This window comes from Heterodontus francisci, chromosome 13 (genome assembly GCF_036365525.1).
Source record: "Heterodontus francisci isolate sHetFra1 chromosome 13, sHetFra1.hap1, whole genome shotgun sequence".
NCBI lineage: Eukaryota > Metazoa > Chordata > Chondrichthyes > Heterodontiformes > Heterodontidae > Heterodontus > Heterodontus francisci.
This window is the reverse complement of record NC_090383.1, coordinates 39,105,795-39,125,013: the sequence shown is the minus strand read 5'-3', so window position 1 is coordinate 39,125,013 and position 19,219 is coordinate 39,105,795. Positions and strand designations below refer to the sequence as shown.

The 19,219-nt window shown below is 42.4% G+C and overlaps 1 protein-coding gene across 4 annotated transcripts in view; it reads left to right on the top strand.

Moving 5' to 3' along the window:
• snx14 (sorting nexin 14) overlaps window positions 1-19,219 on the top strand; it is a 318,752-nt gene that overhangs the window by 223,419 nt on the left and 76,114 nt on the right. For all 4 annotated transcript variants that reach the window (XM_068044682.1, XM_068044680.1, XM_068044681.1 and 1 more), the window contains 5 exons: window positions 5,512-5,623; window positions 6,949-6,989; window positions 8,999-9,118; window positions 12,902-13,025; window positions 16,886-17,050. In XM_068044682.1, coding sequence (XP_067900783.1) covers window positions 5,512-5,623; window positions 6,949-6,989; window positions 8,999-9,118; window positions 12,902-13,025; window positions 16,886-17,050 — 562 coding nt within the window. The remainder of the gene's footprint in view (window positions 1-5,511; window positions 5,624-6,948; window positions 6,990-8,998; window positions 9,119-12,901; window positions 13,026-16,885; window positions 17,051-19,219) is intronic.

Here is a 19,219-nt window from a genome sequence, read left to right as displayed (position 1 = left end):
AGCATGTCCTCAAGAGATTGCAGTGCAGACTGAATCATGTGCTGAAATATCTCATCTGCTGTGTTAACTCCAAAGTTGTGGCTCTTGTATCAGAAGAGCCCAATATGAGTGGAGAACACTGTAAGATACCTCGACTCTTCTGCAAGCTTGATTTGGTGGTCGCCTGCATTATGGTCAAGTTTAGTAAAACGTTTGGCACCATTCACTTTTCTCTGATATTGTCAGTTGTTCGTGTGAAATGTCTTTCTCGTTGTATTTCTTGGTTTGGTGGCCGCATATCGATGCAGATTCTGATCTTGTTCTCACTCTTGTGTTTCTTGACAACTTGTATGGGTGAGTCCCAAGGGGTGGGTTCATTCCGAACATTCTCAATGACGTCAAGGTCAAGCAAGCGCTGAAGTTCCTTCTCTGTCTGCTTTCTGACATGGAACGGTATTTGTCAATGTTGACTCACGACTGGATGCACCTTCATGTAGTACCCTTCAGTTTGCCGATACCTGTGAAGCGGTCAGCATACAGTTCAAAAACGTTTTTGGTATGTGTAGGAACTGCATATATCACTACACATGCGCATATCAATTGCCGTGTGGAAACTGATGAGCATGTCACTTTCTCCAGATATAACATAGAATACAGCATTCGTTCTGGTGTCTTTGAATGTTACTGGATTTCAAAATTCCCAAGAACTTTCAGTGGTTTGTTACAGTTGTAGGGGAAGATTTTTGTATTCCCTGGTTTGCAAAAGATGGGGCAGTCCTGAAGTTTGTTGAATATTTTATCTCCCATGACACTGACAGATGCTCCTGTAGCTATGAGCGCATCTGCTTTTGAACAGCCAATGGTCACCGTCACATGTGGCTGGTTGCTGTGTCCAGAAGAGAGCACAAAAGTCTATTCAGGGTCATCTATCTCTACATTCTCTCACCCTTTTGGTAATATTGGTCTTAACAGTTGGTTTTGCTGATGAGTGGCAAATACAAGCAATACAGGCAGCGCAGTGGCTAACACCGCAGCCTCACAGCTCTAGTGACCTGGGTTCAGTTCTGGGTACTGCCTGTGCGGAGTTTGCAAATTCTCCCTGTGACCGCGTGGATTTCCGCCCGGTGCTCCGGTTTCCTCCCACAGCCAAAAACTTGCAGGTTGATAAGTAAATTGGCCATTGTAAATTGCCCCTAGTGTAGGTAGAGGGTAGGAGAATGGTGGGGATGTGGTAGGGAATATGGGATTAATGTAGGATTAGTATAAATAGGTGGTTGTTTGTCGGCACAGACTCGGTGGGCTGAAGGGCCTGTTTCAGTGCTGTATCTCTCTATCTCTATCTCTGAATGGTTGAGTTTCCCATAAGCTTTACTGCAGGGCATACTGTCTGGTATGAATAAGTATTGCCACAATGAAAGCATTGTTTGGACAAGTCACAATCCTGTTGGTGAGATTGCTGTCGTTGCTTTGCAGTTGGTTGCCTGGCACATGAGCGGTGAACACTGTTCACAGGAGTTCAGCTTGAAGTGTAGCAGTTTCTTGGGGAAGCCTCAATTTCAGCAGCTCTGGACTCTGAAAGGGATAGCGAACTTGCTAAATCCAACAACTCTGACTGCTTTCTGTCTTTCTCGAGTGCTTTTCTAGACTGTTTAGTTTAGTTTAGAGATACAGCACTGAAACAGGCCCTTCGGCCCACCGAGTCTGTGCCGACCATCAACCACCCATTTATACTAATCCTACACTAATCCCATATTCCTATCACATCCCCACCTGTCCCTATATATTTCCCTACCACCTACCTATACTAGGGGCAATTTATAATGGCCAATTAACCTATCAACCTGCAAGTCTTTGGCATGTGGGAGGAAACCGGAGCACCCGGAGGAAACCCACGCAGACACAGGGAGAACTTGCAAACTCCACACAGGCAGTACCCAGAATCGAACCCGGGTCCCTGGAGCTGTGAGGCTGCGGTGCTAACCACTGCGCCACTGTGCCGCCCAATTATTTGTGTTTTGATTTCCTGTTCGACACGTTTGGTGTGGCGCAGTGGTTAGTACCGCAGTCTCTCAGCTCCAGCGACCCGGGTTCAGTTCTGGGTACTGCCTGTGCGGAGTTTGCATGTTCTCCCCGAGACCGCGTGGGTTTCCGCCGGGTGCTCCGGTTTCCTCCCACAGCCAAAGGCTTGCAGGTTGATAGGTAAATTGGCCATTGTAAATTGCCCCGAGTGTAGGTAGGTGGTAGGAGAATGGTGGGGATGTGGTAGGGAATATGGGATTAGTATAAATGAGTGGTTGTTGGTCGGCACAGACTCGGTGGACCGAAGGGCCTGTTTCAGTGCTGTATCTCTAAATAAATAAATAAGTTGTCTGAATCGTGTGCAATATTGATCAGTTGTCTCATTTGCTTCTTACATGATTTGTCAGAAAATAATTATTTCGTTTATGTTTCTTGAGCGTGAAATAAGTTTTGTGCATTTTTTGGCTGAGTCATAGTCATTTTGCACAGGCATAGGTGTTTCAAAAATATTTTCCAATTCTTCACCTCCATCATGGAGAAGTAAGACCTGTTTTCTCTTTTCTGTGATTCCAAAGCCCACCATTGCACCCTTGAATCATCACAGCCACTTCTGCCAACAAGGGAATACAGATGAGGGCTCGAAGTGTGCGTCAAAATGTGAAAGGTTGGGCATACTGTCACCATCTTGATTGTCAGTGCAGCTATAGCGCGTGATCAAGGATCTAGGATAGTGCTCCACAGGCACAATCACACAGAGATGGTCAAAAGTAATAATGACAGGAGGAAGAAACAAATGCACATTTTTTGGGATGCTACAATCCTTCTTCTCCCAGGTTTAAGCAGACTAAACGACCCTTGCATTGGTGAATGAGATAAAACGGCTGTCATACATTAGCCGCACAAAGATACAAGGCCTGCTGTGCACAAACCCTAACACTGTCCGTATTTAACAATCTGCAATACCTGAAGTACACAACTGAAAGCACAGCGAATTATACTTGGCTGTAAAGTAAATGCAGATTCCGTATTATAGCCACTGTAAGATCTCACATCCGTAGGTCTGCTATTGTAAATCTCTGGAAGAAACACACAGCACTATCTTCTGGATCGTTGCTGTAAATGATATCGTTATTATCAACTCCCTCTAGTGGCACAGTCTGCATGCTCCACCAAGCATGTACAGTGGTCTCAGATGAACAATACACTACATATCAAATGAACAATAAATGAAAAGTGTACTATAGCCAGTGAGCAATGCATTAGAATAGTCAAGTCTAGAGGTAACAAAGGCATGGAATAGGGCTTTACCTGCAATGAGCTGAGGCGGGTGGAGTCGGGCGATGTTATGGAGGTGGAAATTGGTGGTTTTAGTGGTGGTGCGGATATGTGGTCAGAAGCTCATCTCGGGGTCAAATATGAACCCAAGGTTGCGAACAATCTGATCAGCCTCAGACAGTTACCAGGGAGAGGGATGGAGCTGGTAGATATTAATTGAAGGAAATTGCTGCTCATCTAGTACTGGATGTCTGGCATTTTAGAGACATTATAGGGGTTGAGAGATGTAGTGAAGTTAGAGTTGGGTTTCGGCTGCGTACATATAGAATGATGTTGCCAAGGCATGGATAAGAAATAAGAGGGGGGCCAAGGATAGATCCTTGGGGGGAGGCACCGGAGATAACTGTATAAGAGCACCCTTGTAGGAAATGCAGAAATTGATTGTGAATGAATGGTCTCTGCTTATACTTGAATGTTTCATAACTAATCCAGTAGCGATGTTAGCCTAGATTTTCTAATGTGTACATTCTAAAGCAAGCATTAACTTGTTTATATTAAGTGGGTTACAGCAGGGTTGTCCAGCATACGGTCCGCCAAATGTTTCCATCCGGCCCACGGATGTAAACTATTCCCAGGGCCGTTCCTCATCCTCACTGTGACTGGAGATGAGAAATTTCCCTTTGTTGTCTTGTTACGGCCTTTTTAAAAACATTGCGCTGTCAGTTTCACTGCTGACATCGGGAACAGCCGTTTCCCAATAGACTCGGGGGTTTTCCGGTGGGTTGTGACTTTTTTTTTGCAAAAGAAAAGCCTGCCAGGAAACCCCAAGTCTGTTGGAAAACGGCTGTTCCTGTTGTCAGCAGCTGTCAATTGTGAAATTGACAGTGCAATGTTTGTAAAACCATCTGCTGAGCGTTCCACTCTCTGCAACTGTGTGTTTGGGGGGGGTGGGGAGAGACAGAGGAAGCGGGAGGGGGGACACGGAGAGAGAAAGTGAGGGACAGACAGAGAGCAAAAGGGGCGAGACACAGAGAGCAGGGAACGCTGAGCGGGGAGTGGAAAAGACTGGAGATATGGGGGTGGAGAGAGAGTGGGGGAGAGATACAGAGAAAGGGTGGGGGGAGAGGGAGAGGGTGGAGAGAGAGTCAAAGAGTCATATACTATGGCACAGAAGGAGGCCATTCTGTCCATTGAGCCCATGCAGGCTGTCCATGAAGCTATGCAGTCAGTCCCACTCCCTGGCTCAATCCCCATAGCCCTGCAAGTCTATTTCTCTCAGGTGGCCATCCATCTTCCTCTTGAAGACATTGATTGTCTCCACTTCCACCACCTTGTGGGCAGCAAGTTCCAGGTCATTACCACCCACTATATAAAAAGAAATGCTTCCTCATATTCCCCCTACATCTTTTGCACAAAACTTTCAATCTGTGTCCCCTAGTCCTAGAGGGGAGGGCGGAGGGGAAGAGAGAACAAGACACACACACGCACCCCATGGGGGTGGTGGGGAAAGAGATCAAGGTGTCTCCTGACAGACGGACATCTATCCAGAATACTCTGTATTGCTACATCAAGTGTGCGGCAGAGATTGACTACTTATGCAAGCAAAAGTAATGCCAACTATGTCACTAAATCAGTTTTCAATATAGTGACGAGTAGGACGGCGCAGTGGTTAGCACCGCAGCCTCACCGTTCCAGGGACCCGGGTTCAATTCTGGGTACTGCCTGTGCGGAGTTTGCAAGTTCTCCCTGTGACCGCGTGGGTTTTCGCCAGGTGCTCCGGTTTCCTCCCACCGCTAAAAGACTTGCAGGTGATAGGTAAATTGGCCATTGTAAATTGCCCCTAGTGTAGGTAGATGGTAGGGAATATTGGATTACTGTAGGGTTAGTATAAATGGGTGGTTGTTGGTCGGCACAGACTCGGTGGGCCGAAGGGCCTGTTTCAGTGCTGTATCTCTAAATAAATAAACGCAAGTCAATAAATTAGTCGTCTCATTTGTAGCTTCAAAAATGTACATTTGTTGTAGTTTTTATTAGTAAGATAAATTTTTAATGTCTCTATCTTTCAAAATTTGCTCACTGGTCCCCTGGGCCGAGCAAAAATCATATTGTGGCCCTCCACCTGAAAAGTTTGGACAACCTTGGGTTAGAGTAACACATTCAGAAGATCGCGTCTGCAAAGTCTAAATGCTCGAATAAGCCAGGAAGTTGATTTTATTTTTCTTGAATTTTTATTAATAGAATTTACTGAAACATCCAGAACTAAACAACAGCCAACTTCTGGCAGATTTTCTATCCCCTGATGGCTGTGAATCACAGTTTCTTGAGAAAATTCTGCCAGATGTAAATCTGGGTGAGTATACTGTCGTCTTGTGACCATGCTGCATGTCGCCCTATAGGCTGTAGTGATTTTTTTTAACAAAAGGGCAATTTGCTGCACTGAATAACCTGACTGCAAGCGTGATGGGAGGCAATAACATTTTAAACGTTAAAAAGAAAGTCAGAATAGAAATATATGCCATTATGTCTTGTGTTGAGGTAAATAAAAAAAACATTGACAATCAAAACATTGGTTAGCAACATACTTGTGTTGTGGTGGGTGTCAATGCGTAATGTGGGCAGGACAAGTTGCCTCCCTAGCTGAAGGTTGCAAGATTTTGCAGGTTTTTTTTCAAGATTCAAAAGCAATCAATTTTTTTGTTGAAATCTGCAGCAGCAATTCAGGTGTATGTGTGATTAATGAGATATTTGAATTTAATTTTATATTGGATGTGTGAACGGCATTATTACCATTATTACTGTGAGCAGGAATGCTTTGGAACATTTGTGGGAAATGTAAAAATGGATCACCTTGTGCTGTACAGAGACTGCACTCCATGCAGATTAGTTCAGGAGCTGTTCTTGACACCTTCACTACTGCCTTTCCTTTTAACTGGACTCGAACAATATCGCCCCAGTTTTAATTGAGATCAAAAGGGGTGGTTGGGTAGCTTAAATGGCGATTGGGGGTTTTGCGACTCATTCCAACCTCCGCCGTCTTAATCAGTGACATTTCAGGTGTGAAGGTCGCAACCCAGTAACATCATCAGTGCTGCATTGAGATTTGAACTTAAAATCATGGGAAGTTCACATGGTGTTAAACTCGCCAGATTGGAGCATGGCCAGGGGATGCCAAGTTAATTTTAATTTTGTTAATCTCTGGAAGAATTCCTTGGGGGTCAGAAGGAGCAGGACTGTTCTAAGGGACCCACAAGGAATTCTAGGGCCTCACTTTTTATTACAGCCTTCCTTTTTCCACTCTGCAAACTCCACCCCCAGCATTTGATTTAAGCTGGGGACTGTTCCCTTGAATTTGAGGCGACGTCCAGCTACCACCTCAGTCCTGCTGTCATATGCCTTGATGTCACTCCTGGCAATTTGGGCAGGAGTCATCAAAACCATTTGGATGGCCTGGGCCTCACGCTGAGGAATGCAGAGGAATGCTGACAACTGAGGCTGGAAGAATAAAAATGAATTAGACCGTAACACACTCATAGCTATAACAAGCACTGTTAAATTGACGATGACATTGTTGTAGTACAGTTGGAATCCAAGCCACTTGTATCTCAAAAATGGGGATTTGTTAATAACTGAGTGAATTAGAACCCATCAAGTACAATGTTGTGTGATCTATTACAGGGAAGATCATCAAGTCTGTCCCTGGAAAGCTGATAAAGGAGGTAAGTTACAAATATCTTATATAATTGGTTTTCTTGCAGTGGTTCCCCTGCACATCACAATCAGCCGGGGTGAGCAGATAACCTGTCCCTGACGGACGGCTAAGGAATGCAAGAGAGTAACTCGTGCTAACTTGCTCTTGGATTTTTTTCCCACCTCCCTATTCATCCTATTTCTCCCACTCCTGCCATCATATGATTGATATGTATCCTTTATGTATTCTTGGTGAATGCTGCATCATGTGGGACCTTGAAAAAGGGGCCCTAATATTGGGACAAATCTTGTTGATAAAAATTAGGAGGAAAGCCATTCAAGCTAGTCACGTTGTCCACTTAGATGGACCTAATGGCTCAGCTAATTCATTTATAGTGCTAGAGGAGTCCAACTTGGATTCATGTTTAAACAAAAAGAAAAAACCTGCAATTGTTGGAAATCCGAAACAAGTGCTGCAAAAACTCATTGACTCAATGTTTTTTACAAAGGGTTCATATCAAAATGTTGAATCCCATGTTTAGCTCTACAGATGCTGCCTACCCCGCTGAGTTTACAGAGTTTTGTGTTTTTGTTTTAGCTTCTTATCTGGTCTATTCGTTAGTGCCTGGTGGTCTCTATCTGCACTTAGCTGAGCCCTGTTCTGCCATCTGATGTTGCAAAGCTGTTCCAGCTACAATCAGCTAACTCAGCATAGGCCTCTGGTGGATTGTCATCCCTGTTCATTCCTTTTATGTACATTATTCTGTTGAAAGCCTGACTGCTAACATGGTTAGGGAACCTGGTTGGGATCAGATTACATAGTCAGACCTCATGACAAAACCATGAGTACGAAAGGTCATTAACCCAGACCCTATCAATGGTCTTATCACTTTAACTATTACCTCTCTGTCACATGGTCAGGACAAGTTCCTCCAAATCAATTCATTCAATTGGTCATCAAACATCAGTGATCAAGCAATAATAAATATTGAAATAAAATTAAATATAAAGAATAATTTACTTTAATTATTAGATTTTGTCCATTTTTTATTCTTTCATGGGATGTGGGTGTTTCTGGCAAGGCCAGCATTTGTTGTCCATCCCAAATTGCCCTTGACAACTGAGTGGCTTGCCATTTCAGAGGACAGTTCAGAGTCAACCACATTGCTGTAGGTCTGAAATCACATGTCGGCCAAACCAAGTAAGGATGGCAGATTTCTTTTCCTAAAGGGCCATATGGGTTTTTACAATCAATGATCGTTTCATGGTGCCATTACTGAGACTAGCTTTCAATTCCAGATTTTTTTTTAATATTAATTAATTTAAAATCCGCCAGTGGGATTTGAACCCCTGTCCCCAGGACATTAGCCTGGGCCTCTGGATTGCTAGTTCGCCACCAAGATTACCACTACACCACCAACAGTGATGCATTACTGTACAGTATTTTTACATACAATTGGGGAGGTGAACCACAAGTTCTTTTCTCTCCTCCTGAAAGCATAGGGTGCGGTTCCACAGATGCATTCTGCCATACACATGGACATCCTTGATGTTTATTATATGCACTTGGGCAGACTATTTAACTGTCTGGGCATCAAAACTGTTGGGGTGTAGTATAAGTTGTGCACTCCTCCCCCACAGTCTACAACACATGCAGTTTTCAGCAGGAGTCACTGGATAGTTATCAGGTGCAGGCATGATTTTTCCCTCCTTACCCTAGGAGAATGGAGGCCAATTTGTTGCCGCACTGACAGAGATCTGGTAACTCCAAGTGACTTTTCCTAGAGACTGGACATTGAACCTGTGACATTTGAGCATGAGGAGGTTTTTTAAAAAAAAAAACTCTTAACCAAAATTATAAGCAACAGGATATATAAACCTAAAAAGTTATATCCACTATATTAAATTTTATTTTGATTTTTTTCCTGTTCTACTGCACAGTCCTCATTTTATGTCTGTACCTTTCTCTTGTTTTCTACATGTTGCGCTTGCTGTATAATTTATGCAGCTCTATTCTTCCCCTGTTGCTGTTGTGTAGAAAGGCCAACATCTGGAGTTATTCCTCACAGCATTCATTAACTCCTGTGAGGCTCCCAAACCTAAACCAAGCAGACCGGAGCTCACCATTCTCAGTCCTACTTCAGAAAACGACAAGAAGGTGAGTTGAGAGGCGGTGTATTTGGCAGGTGATTTGTGGGGAGAGCCAATCAATAATACATTATGACCATTATTTTTTTTCATTATAAACCTAAGTGTGATTTGAAATTGTACCACAATTTTTGTTCACGAGTAAATTATTCATCAAGTGGCTGCAGTTGGCATTATGTAACAATTCATGTATAGTGTAGACTCTCAAATCCTTGTGTCCCCATAAATTTGGTAATTTGGAAGAAAAAAAAGGATAATTTGAATGAATGAAATAGTTTTGAACTTGTACTCATACTGAGACTTCACTATCGCTAAGCTGCAGGTGGTGATACAAGCCCCCTGATCTCTGCTCATTTTTGACCAAGGTGTTAGCGGTACTGTGATTGTTTGAAAAAGTCATGTTAAACTGGCCAGTTTTAGGAGTAGCAAATTTTTAATAAAATAAAAGAAGTTTGTGGTTGTAAAAATTAAAGTAAATGCTTTTATATTGTCTTTCCACAATACAGCCATCATAAACTCTCCACGACATATTCAGTAATTTTCAGAATTAGCATAATGTTTGTAATAAAGGGTAAAATTTATATATAACAGCACCTCCTATTTGCCACATTTTTGTTATTCTTTCATAGGATGTGGGTGTTGCTGGCAAGGCCAGCATTTGTTGCCCATCCCTAAATGCCCATGACAATGAAGTAGCTTACTAGGCCATTTCAGAGGGCAGTTAAGGGTCAGCCACATTGCTGTGGGTCTGGGTCGCATGTAGGCCAGATCAGATGAGGGAGACCGATTTCCTTCCCTAAAGAACATTAGTGAACCAGATGGGTTTTTATGACCATCTGTTAGTTCCATGGTCACTATTACAGATTTTTACGATAATAGTTTCATGGTACCATTACTGAGATTAGCATTTAATTCCAGATTCTTAATAATTAATTGAATTTAAATTCCACCACCTACCGTGGTAGGATTTGAATCCGTGCACCTGAGCCTCTTGATGTCTATTTCAGTGACATTACACCACCGTTTATTTCCTGTTATAATTTAGTACTGTTTTTGTGACATTGATGCACGGAGGTCATGTTTCAAGTGTAGTAGTAATACCTGTGTCTGCTATTTTATGGATTTATTGTAGACTTTTGGATATGGGAATAATGTGAGAAGGTGGAGTTGACGTAGATTAACTATAATCTTATTTGAACGGCAGGGCAGTCTTCAAAGGCCAAATGGCCTAATCCTGCCCCTAGTTCTTAGGTTACTTTCAGTAGGCATAACTTACACCTGCTATTCAGTCCTCCCAACACTGCTGGCATTGTCTGCCGAACAAAAGCAGCATTTCTTCCAACTAGCTGTGCACAACATCAGGGGAGATTGACTAATAATGTGGCAAAAGTTTCGTGCACAGTACATACTTCTTGTAAGCATTGCACTTTGTGTCATATTGTCTTCAGCTCACTGAGAGCAACATCATGAGAAATCTCAGTTATATATTTTTTCCATTTAAAACCATGATAGCAAGTTTAAGTTTAAAAAGTTTAAGGCACAGATAGAGGCCACTTGGCCCATCGTATCTGTGCCGACCGAAAAATGATCCACCTATTCTAATCCCACCTTCCAGCATTTGGTCCATAGCCCTGCAGCTTATGGCATTGAGGTGCATATCCAGACTGCTTTTGAGTAAGTTGAGGGTCTCTGCCTCAACTACCCTTTCAGGCAGTGAGTTCCTGACCATCACCACCCTCTGGGTGAAAATGTTTTTCCTTATCTCCCCTCTAATTTTTCTACCAATCACTTTAAACCTATGCCCCCTTGTCACTGAACTCCCTGCTAAGGTGAATAGACCCTTCACCTCCACTCTATCCAGGCCCCTCAATTAGATCTCCCCTCAGCCTTCTCTGTTCCAAGGAGAACAACCCCAGCTTATCCAATCATTCCTCATAGCTGCATTTTTCTAGTTCTGGCAGCATCCTCGTAAATCTCCTCTGTACCCTCTTTATTGCAATTGCATTCTTTTTGTAATGAGGTGACCAGAACTGTACACAGTACTCAAGTTGTGGCCTAAGCAATGAGCTATACAGTTCCAGCATAACCTCCCTGCTCTTGTATTCTATACCTTGGCTAATAGAGGAAAGGATTCCATATGCCTTCTTAACCACGTTATCGACCTGTCCTGCTACCTTCAGGGATCTGTGGACATTCACTCCAAGGTCCCTTACTACCTCTACATTTCTCAGTATTTTCCCATTAATCATATATTCCTTTGCCTTGTTTGACCTCCCCAAATGCATCACCTCAAACTTCTTCGGGTTGAATTCCATTTGCCACATTTCTGCCCATCTGACCAGCCCATTGATATCTTCCTGCAGCCTACAGCTGTCCTCCTCGCTATCTACCACATGGCCAATCTTTGTGTCATGCACAAACTTCTTGATCATACCCCCTCCATTTACGTCCAAATCGTTAATATACACCACAAAAAGCAGGAGACCCAGTACTGAGCCCTGCGGAACGGCACTGGAAACAGCCCTCCAGTCGCTAAAACAGCCGTCAACAATTACCTTTGTTTCCTGCCTGCCACTGAGCCAATTTTGTATCCACCTTGCTGCATTTTCCTGAATCCCATGGGGTTTTTTTTTAACCAGTCTGCCATGTGGAACCTTGTCAAAAGCCTTGCTAAAATCCATATAGATCACATCAACTGCACTACCCTCATCTAACTTCCTTGTTAGTTCAAAAAATTCGATCAAGTTGGTCAAACAAGACCTTCCCTTAACAAATCCATGCTGACTATCCTTGATTAACCTGTGCCTTTCTGCTGAGGTTAGACTGACTGGCTCCAGTCTATCCTTTGCTCCCTTATTAAACAAAGGTACAACGTTAGCAGTTCTCCAATCCTCCGGCACCACACCTATATCCAGTGCGGACTGGAAAATGATGGTCAGACCCTCTGCTATTTCCTCTCTTGCTTCTTATAACAGCCTAGGATACATTTCCTCTGGCCCTGGTGATTTATCAACTTTCAAGGATGCTAATCCCTAAAATACTTCCTCTCTCCCTGTGTTTATCACATCCAATACTTCACACTCTTCCTCCTTAACTACAAAACAGGTGGAAGATGCAGATATTGTAAAGACAGATGCAAAGTATTCATTAATAACCATACCAATATCTTCCGCTCCTACATATAGGTTACCTTTTTGGTCTTTTATGGACCCTACTCTCTCCTTAGTTATCCTCTTACTCTTAATGTATTGATAAAACATCTTTGGATTCACCTTGATTTTGCCTGCCAATATTCTTTCATGTCCTCTCTTTGCTTTCCTAATTTCCTTTTTGATTTCACCCCTCCACTTTCTTTACTCTCGGCTTTCTGTAGTATTGAGTTCTCGGTGTCGGACATAAGCTTTCCTTTTCTGCCTTATCTTACCCTGTAAGCTCCTTAACATCCATGGGGCTCTAGATTTGGCTGCCTCGCCCTTTTTCTTTGTGGGACCATTTTTACCCTGAACCCCTTGCATCTCCCCTTTGAATGCCTCCCACGGTTCTGACACTGATTTACCTTCAAGTAACTGGTTCCAGTCCACTTTCGCTAAATCACTCCTCAGTTTAGTAAAATTGGCCTTGCCCTAATTGAGAACTCTAACTCCTGTTCTATCTCTGTCCTTTTCCATAATTATGTTAAAACTGACATAGTAAATGACAGCATGTGTAAATGAACTAATGCGAAGTACCATGTTTAAATGCTGTTAAAGGAAAGACAGGTTCATTAGTAGTTCTAATGGCTCCTTTCTTTCAGCTCTTTAATGACTTGTATAAAAATAATGCCAATCGCTCAGAAAGTACAGAGAAGAGGTACAACCAGAACTACTTCTTGGAAATGATGACATTAGATGGCATTTATGATTACCTGATGTTTGTGGGTAAGTGTGCATTTAGACTCAGCTAAAGAATTCAAGTTAAAAAGTGCATCTGTGGAAGGTGGCATCCTCCAGAATTGTAGCTCCTTTCACATGATATCTTGCTTCACAGTGATATAGTTACCCTACCTTAGTATGACTTCTTTGTTTATAGTGGATACAGGCATAGCAGAGTCAAATGGTCATACATCTATTCTGGAATCACATTTGGTTTGTTGGTGAGATGCTTTTTTAATATAATGCAATAACTTGGGGATAAACAAGTGAGAAATAATCCTGTTCCTTATGGTTGTGCTGTCTTACAAATTTAATGTCGCCTTCCATTTTATTCAGTCATTGGGGACCCTGTTATACAGCCACTTGAAGGCTATCTGCTGGTGGTTATAGGAACATAGGAACAGGCGTGGGTCATTCAGCCCCTCCAGCCTGTTCAGCCATCCACTCAGATCATGGTTGATTTGTACCTCAACTCCATTTGCCCATTTGATATTGTTCCATATCACTGGATGCCCTTGCCTAACAAATATCTGTGAATCTCAGTCTTTAAAATTTCTATTGATATGTCTTCGCTCTTTTGAGCGAAGCGTTTCAGATTTCCACTATCCCTTGTGTGGAAAAAATACTTCCTAATTTCACTCCTGAATGGGCTAGATCTAATTTTAAGATCCTTTGTTCAGGATTCATCCATCAGAGGAAACAGTTTCTCAAATCTTAACCCATCGAATCCAGCCTGTTCTCATAATTTGACCATTTAATCCCCTTAGGCCTATTAGGGAAAAAATAAGGAATTGATCATGCAAAAGTGAGCAATACAGAAGGTTATCAAGTATGTTCTTCCAAGAAAAATGCTTAGATTGTAAATTGATTGGTTTGAAAAAGAATCTTTGTTTACAAGCATGTTGTAGAAATGCTCAACTTAAAATGCTGTGGAGCAAACCAAACCTTGAAGCTTATGGACTAGGCTGTAATATTTTTCTTACAAGAGAAAGGAGGAAAGCAGCTCAGGTAATATCAATCACTAAAAAAAAATCAAATGTAGAATGCGCTTGTGTCAAGAGTTTACGTTTCAACATGAGATTTTGGTCTCTGTACATTCACCATCATTCTAAAAGATACTGTGCCTCAACACCCTGGCAAATGGTGGCCAAGGAACACCAATACCTGGCTAGATTGGGATTGTATCTTCTTCCACTCTCCTGGAGTCTAAATTCATCTGGGTCTGTTTTCGGGCCTAGAATTAGTGCTGTACAGGCCGTGTCCCAACTGAGAGGTTCAACATCAGTCTAAAATTTATTCTCATTTCAGTAATTTAGCTGAGATGCAGGCATTTGTCACTCCTCCAAAATCACCCATTTGAAGAAATAAATATCTGGCCACTTGAAGGTATGTATGGAGGGGTAGAGCAGCAACAAGTGGTGGACTGATTGCAAATGCTGTGAAGTTGCAGCATTCCTGCCTCTCTGGATCCAGAGTAAGGATTACTGCTGGATTTTTAAAAAAAAGGTACATGCATTTCATTCGTGGCTATGGGGCCACTGAAGAATCCCAGGTGGATTGGCGTGGCACCTGATCCATTGATTGCCAACAAATTTCACTGAGGGAACCTAAATCAGATGTTTGACCTCTCATTTGCATAAGTAAGGGGTCTCATGCCTCTTGGCAGCTACCCAGAACACCTGCAATACTGCATTTACCAATATGGTTGCGTCTGTAACTCAAACACAGAATTGGGGCAGGACGATGGACTCCGAAATTGGTCCTTTTTGCTCTTGTTTTCTGCCCAGTGGAGCAGGGACAATGAGGATTAATTTCTACCCCTATGAGTTTTAATGACTAGACTGATAACATCCTTGTAGAGTAGAGACTATTTGGAGAGAGTTTGGACCCAAAGAATCTGACATAAATCAATTGAATCTGCTTTTGAATAATTTGGATGAGTTTGATCTAGATTGAGCAGTATAAGTGCAAAACAACCATGAAAGTTTAGACAAAAATATCCGTAATTTCACACCATTCATTAAGCTATGTGGAGATGAACCACATGGTCACTTTTTAGAGACAAACACTATAAAACTTCTAAACCGGGGGTGGGGGAAAAGAGAACAAAAGGGAACGTGTGTGATAGGACAGAGAGCCAGAGAGATTAACTGACAAGGAGGTCTTGGGGCAGGGACAAAGGCAAAGAACGCTGCTAATGTTTTGGTGAAACACAAAGCATTAGTGCAGAGGGAATGTTAATGACAGAATAATGAGCAGTCCTAGCCAAAAGAACAAATATGAAAAAACAATTGGCAGACACATGGTAAAAAAAAAGGGTGGAATAAAATTTAAAAAGGGCCAACATCTGCAGTATTTTGCTTTTGCTATAAAACTTCTGTTAGCTTATGAGATGCTTGGGAAAAAGCCCTTAAAAGCCAGTTCATCTGTTGGGCAAGAGCGTCACTTCCCATTTTCCCATTTAATGTCATAGTATCAATGATAAATGTCAGCGTGGCTCATTTGCTTCTCCTGCTTTCCAGCTCTGGTTCAGAAGAGTATTAAGTTTGTTCTGAGCTGAGACTCAAGTGCAATGCAGATGGAGTGTCGCATTTGTTGGAGGTAGAATCTTTCAAGAGACATTAAAGCAAAACCCTATGCATCAGTTCTGGTGATTGAGTCGACTTATTCCTTAGCAATATTCAAAGAGCAGGGAGTTCTGCCAGTTCCCTTAGCCAACACCTTTCCTTCAAACACAACACAATGAAGAAACAGGATAACTGATTATTTACTTCCCAGCTGTTTGTGGGAAGTTGTTCATGCAGAATGGCTGGTATGTTTGCCAGATAACGGTCACTGCACTCCAAAAGTTAATCATTGTGTGAAGTGTTTTGATCCATTTTTGATATGCAAGTATTGATATTTTGTAATTCACAACATTTGAGTGGAAGAAGTGACAACTGTTTCTCCACTCCACCACTCTGATATTTAATTTGCAACTTTCTCCCAAATTCAGTCTCGACTTCAGCCATTGATTTAAAACTTGAAACAACCCAGAAATGTTGTGAGAGATGATTCAGAGTCAGCACCATGGCCTTGTTCCTCCCTATCTCTCTAACCTCCTCCAGCTCTACAACCCTTTGTGTTCTCTGCTCTCCTCTAATTTGGCCTCTTGCACACACATGGTCCCATCATTGATGGCCATGCCTTGAGCTGCCTAAGTACTCAGTTCTGGAATTCCCTCCCTAAACCTCTCTCTCTCTTCCTCCTCCTTTAAGGTGCTCCTTAAAACCTTCCTTTTTGACTATGCTTTTGATCACCTGTCCTAACATCATCATATTGACTCGATGTTAAAATGTGTTTTATAATGCTCCTGTGAAGGGCCTTATGGCATTTTACCACACTAAAGATGATAAATGCAAGTCGTTCTATTTAAATATCAGTGCAAAGGAGGAGTGAGGAACAGCTGGTAGTAATGAGTGAGAATGGAGAGAAAATGCATATTTGGACATCAGCTAACAAAAAAGAGTTTTGTTGGATAAAAGTTTTATAATGTTGACCTCATCTTGTACACAGATCATAGGTCATGTGCTTTTATTTGGGATGGAGTTGGGGATGGCTTATGGAATGCTGTATTCAAGACAACAGATGACATTGCATTAGTGCCCTGTGGTGGTGAGAGAGTTGCTAGTTCCTCCATAGGAGAATACTAGGTGGCATGTTGCTGCACAAATTGTCAGTTTCTTTCAATACTGTCATTTTCACCAAAAAAGCAACAAATGGGCCAAAGAACAAAGGTGGGTAGGAAACAGACATCTGAAAACTGTATGCATTGGATGGCAAGCAAATTCACTTTGCTAACCATTTGATTTTTCTTTGACTTGCAGGCCGTGCTGTTTTTCACATGCCAGACTGGCTGCATCACCTGTTAATGGGCGGACGGATTCTCTTTAAGAACACACTTGAGGCATATTCAGACCACTACCTTCAGTATAAGCTGAACCAGTTGTTACAAGAGCATCGAGTAGTCTCCCTTATAACTCTGCTGCGAGGTGGGTAAATGACAATGGTCTTTGCATGGAAGGCGTGCACTGCTTCAGCTGCCAAACCTTAAGCTCTGAAATTCCCTCCTTAAACCTCTCCATTTCTCTTTTCTTCTTTAAGACACTCGTTAAAACCTACCTTTGACCAAACTTTTGGTCATCTACCCTAATATCTCCTTAAAACTCGTTGTCAAATTTTGCTTCATAACACTTGTTTACTATATTAAAGATGCTTATAGAAACCAGACTGAGAAGGTCTCCTGTCCCATGTGCTTCTCAACCCACCTGTTCTGCCCGAGTGGTCCCTGGCTTATTTACTCAGTGCATGTGTTTGCTTGCTTGTGCTGCCCGAATGTTTCCAGGCTATCCATTTCCAGGTACGTCCCAGACCACAGCTACTCATTTGGTCACTCAGCCCAAATGCTTAAAAGGCCGCAGGTCCGGCCCAAGCGTTTCCCACCTTGTGCATCCACCTGCTCCGTGTGCTTTTTTGGCTCAGCTTCTTGTACTCTTCATCCCGAGTCTTTCCTGGCTGTATGCCCAAACCAACTGCTTCGCCAGCCCACTTGCTGACAGCCCTCCCACCCAGCCCAGGTGATTCTCTGTTCGTCCGCTCAACCCAAGTTATGCTCACTTCTCCAGAGTGCCTCCAGGCCCATCCGTTCACTCAGTTATGCAACCAGATTGCTTTCCTGCCCATCTGCCCCATGTAGGTCTTCCAGCCCACCACCTGCCCTACATAAAAGAGGAGACAGAAATGAAGGAGGAGCGTGAAAGAGACCAAGAGATTAAAACAGGAAAGATAAGTAGCGTGAGATGGAGTAGAAGAATTCGCACACACTTGTGTGAATGAGGGGAAAAGAGAAATCTGTAAAGGAGAGACAAAGACAATATGGTCCCAGATCTAAGTGCACCGACACATTCTTCTAGATTATTCAGGTTCAGTCCATCTTCAGTTTGTTTCCCTCCAAAATATCACTACTTAGCTGCCTGACATGACTTTGGTAGCCCTCTTGCCTCTGAATCAGAATGTTGTGCATTCAAATCCCACACCAGAGATTTGTGCACATAATCTAGGTTGACATAACAGTGTAGTACTAAGGGAGTGCTGCATTGTCGTCTTTCGGATGAGACGCTAAACCATCACTATCTCCCTGTTTGGGTGGATGTAAAAGATCCCATGGTACTATTTCACAGAAGAGCAGGGGAATTATCACTGGTGTCCTGGCCAATATTTATCCCTCAATCCATGTCACAAAATCACACTATCTGGTCATTATCATATTGCTATTTGTGGGAGTTTGTTGTGCACAAAGTGGCTGCCACGTTTCTTACTCTGCAACAATGACTACATTTTTTTTTCTTAAAGTGCTTCATTGGCTGTAAAGTGTTTTGAGACATCCGGCAGTCGAGAAAGGTGTTACATAAATACAAGTCTTTCACTGTGACGTGTGTAATCTTTTGGATGAACCAAGGCCACGTTTGCCCTCTTAGATAGATCCTATTCAAAGAAGAGTAGAGGAGTTCTCCCTGGGATCCTAGCCAATACTTATGCCTCAACCAGTATAAAAAACAAACCATTTTATCTGGTTGTTACCTCATTGCTGTTTGTGGGACATTGCTATGTGCAAATTTGGCTGTTGTATTTCCTACATTACAAAAGTGACTACATTTCAAAAGTACTTTATTGGCTGTAAAGCTCTTTGGGACACCCTGAGGTTGTGAAGGTGCCTACATAATTGCAGGTTCTTTTTCTTCTTGGCTCCAGTCCTTTTCCACCAGCTCAGATCTGACTGTCAACCACGCTTGTTCTTTCAATTTCATATTGCAGTATCTCTCTGACAGACCACTGTCTTCCAGCATGCCTTGGGCTTTTAAACAGGTAAGTGATAGATCTGGAGTGCATCAGGTGTGACAACCATGAGAAGAGGAGACAGCATCAAGATGACTCTAAAATGCAAATTCATGGATTAAATTTGGGATAGGTGGGTTAATTTGTGCAGTAATTTTCAACTAAAACCTAAAGATGTAAATGAATTGGATAGCACATTAGCCTTATACAGTTTGAACTTTGTGAAATCAGTTATTTACAGATTTGAACATCTTAACTTTTATATAAGTGCTAACGGGCGTAGTTTTAACAATCAGATCTGTGTCAAAAATGTCCAAAAAAAGTGT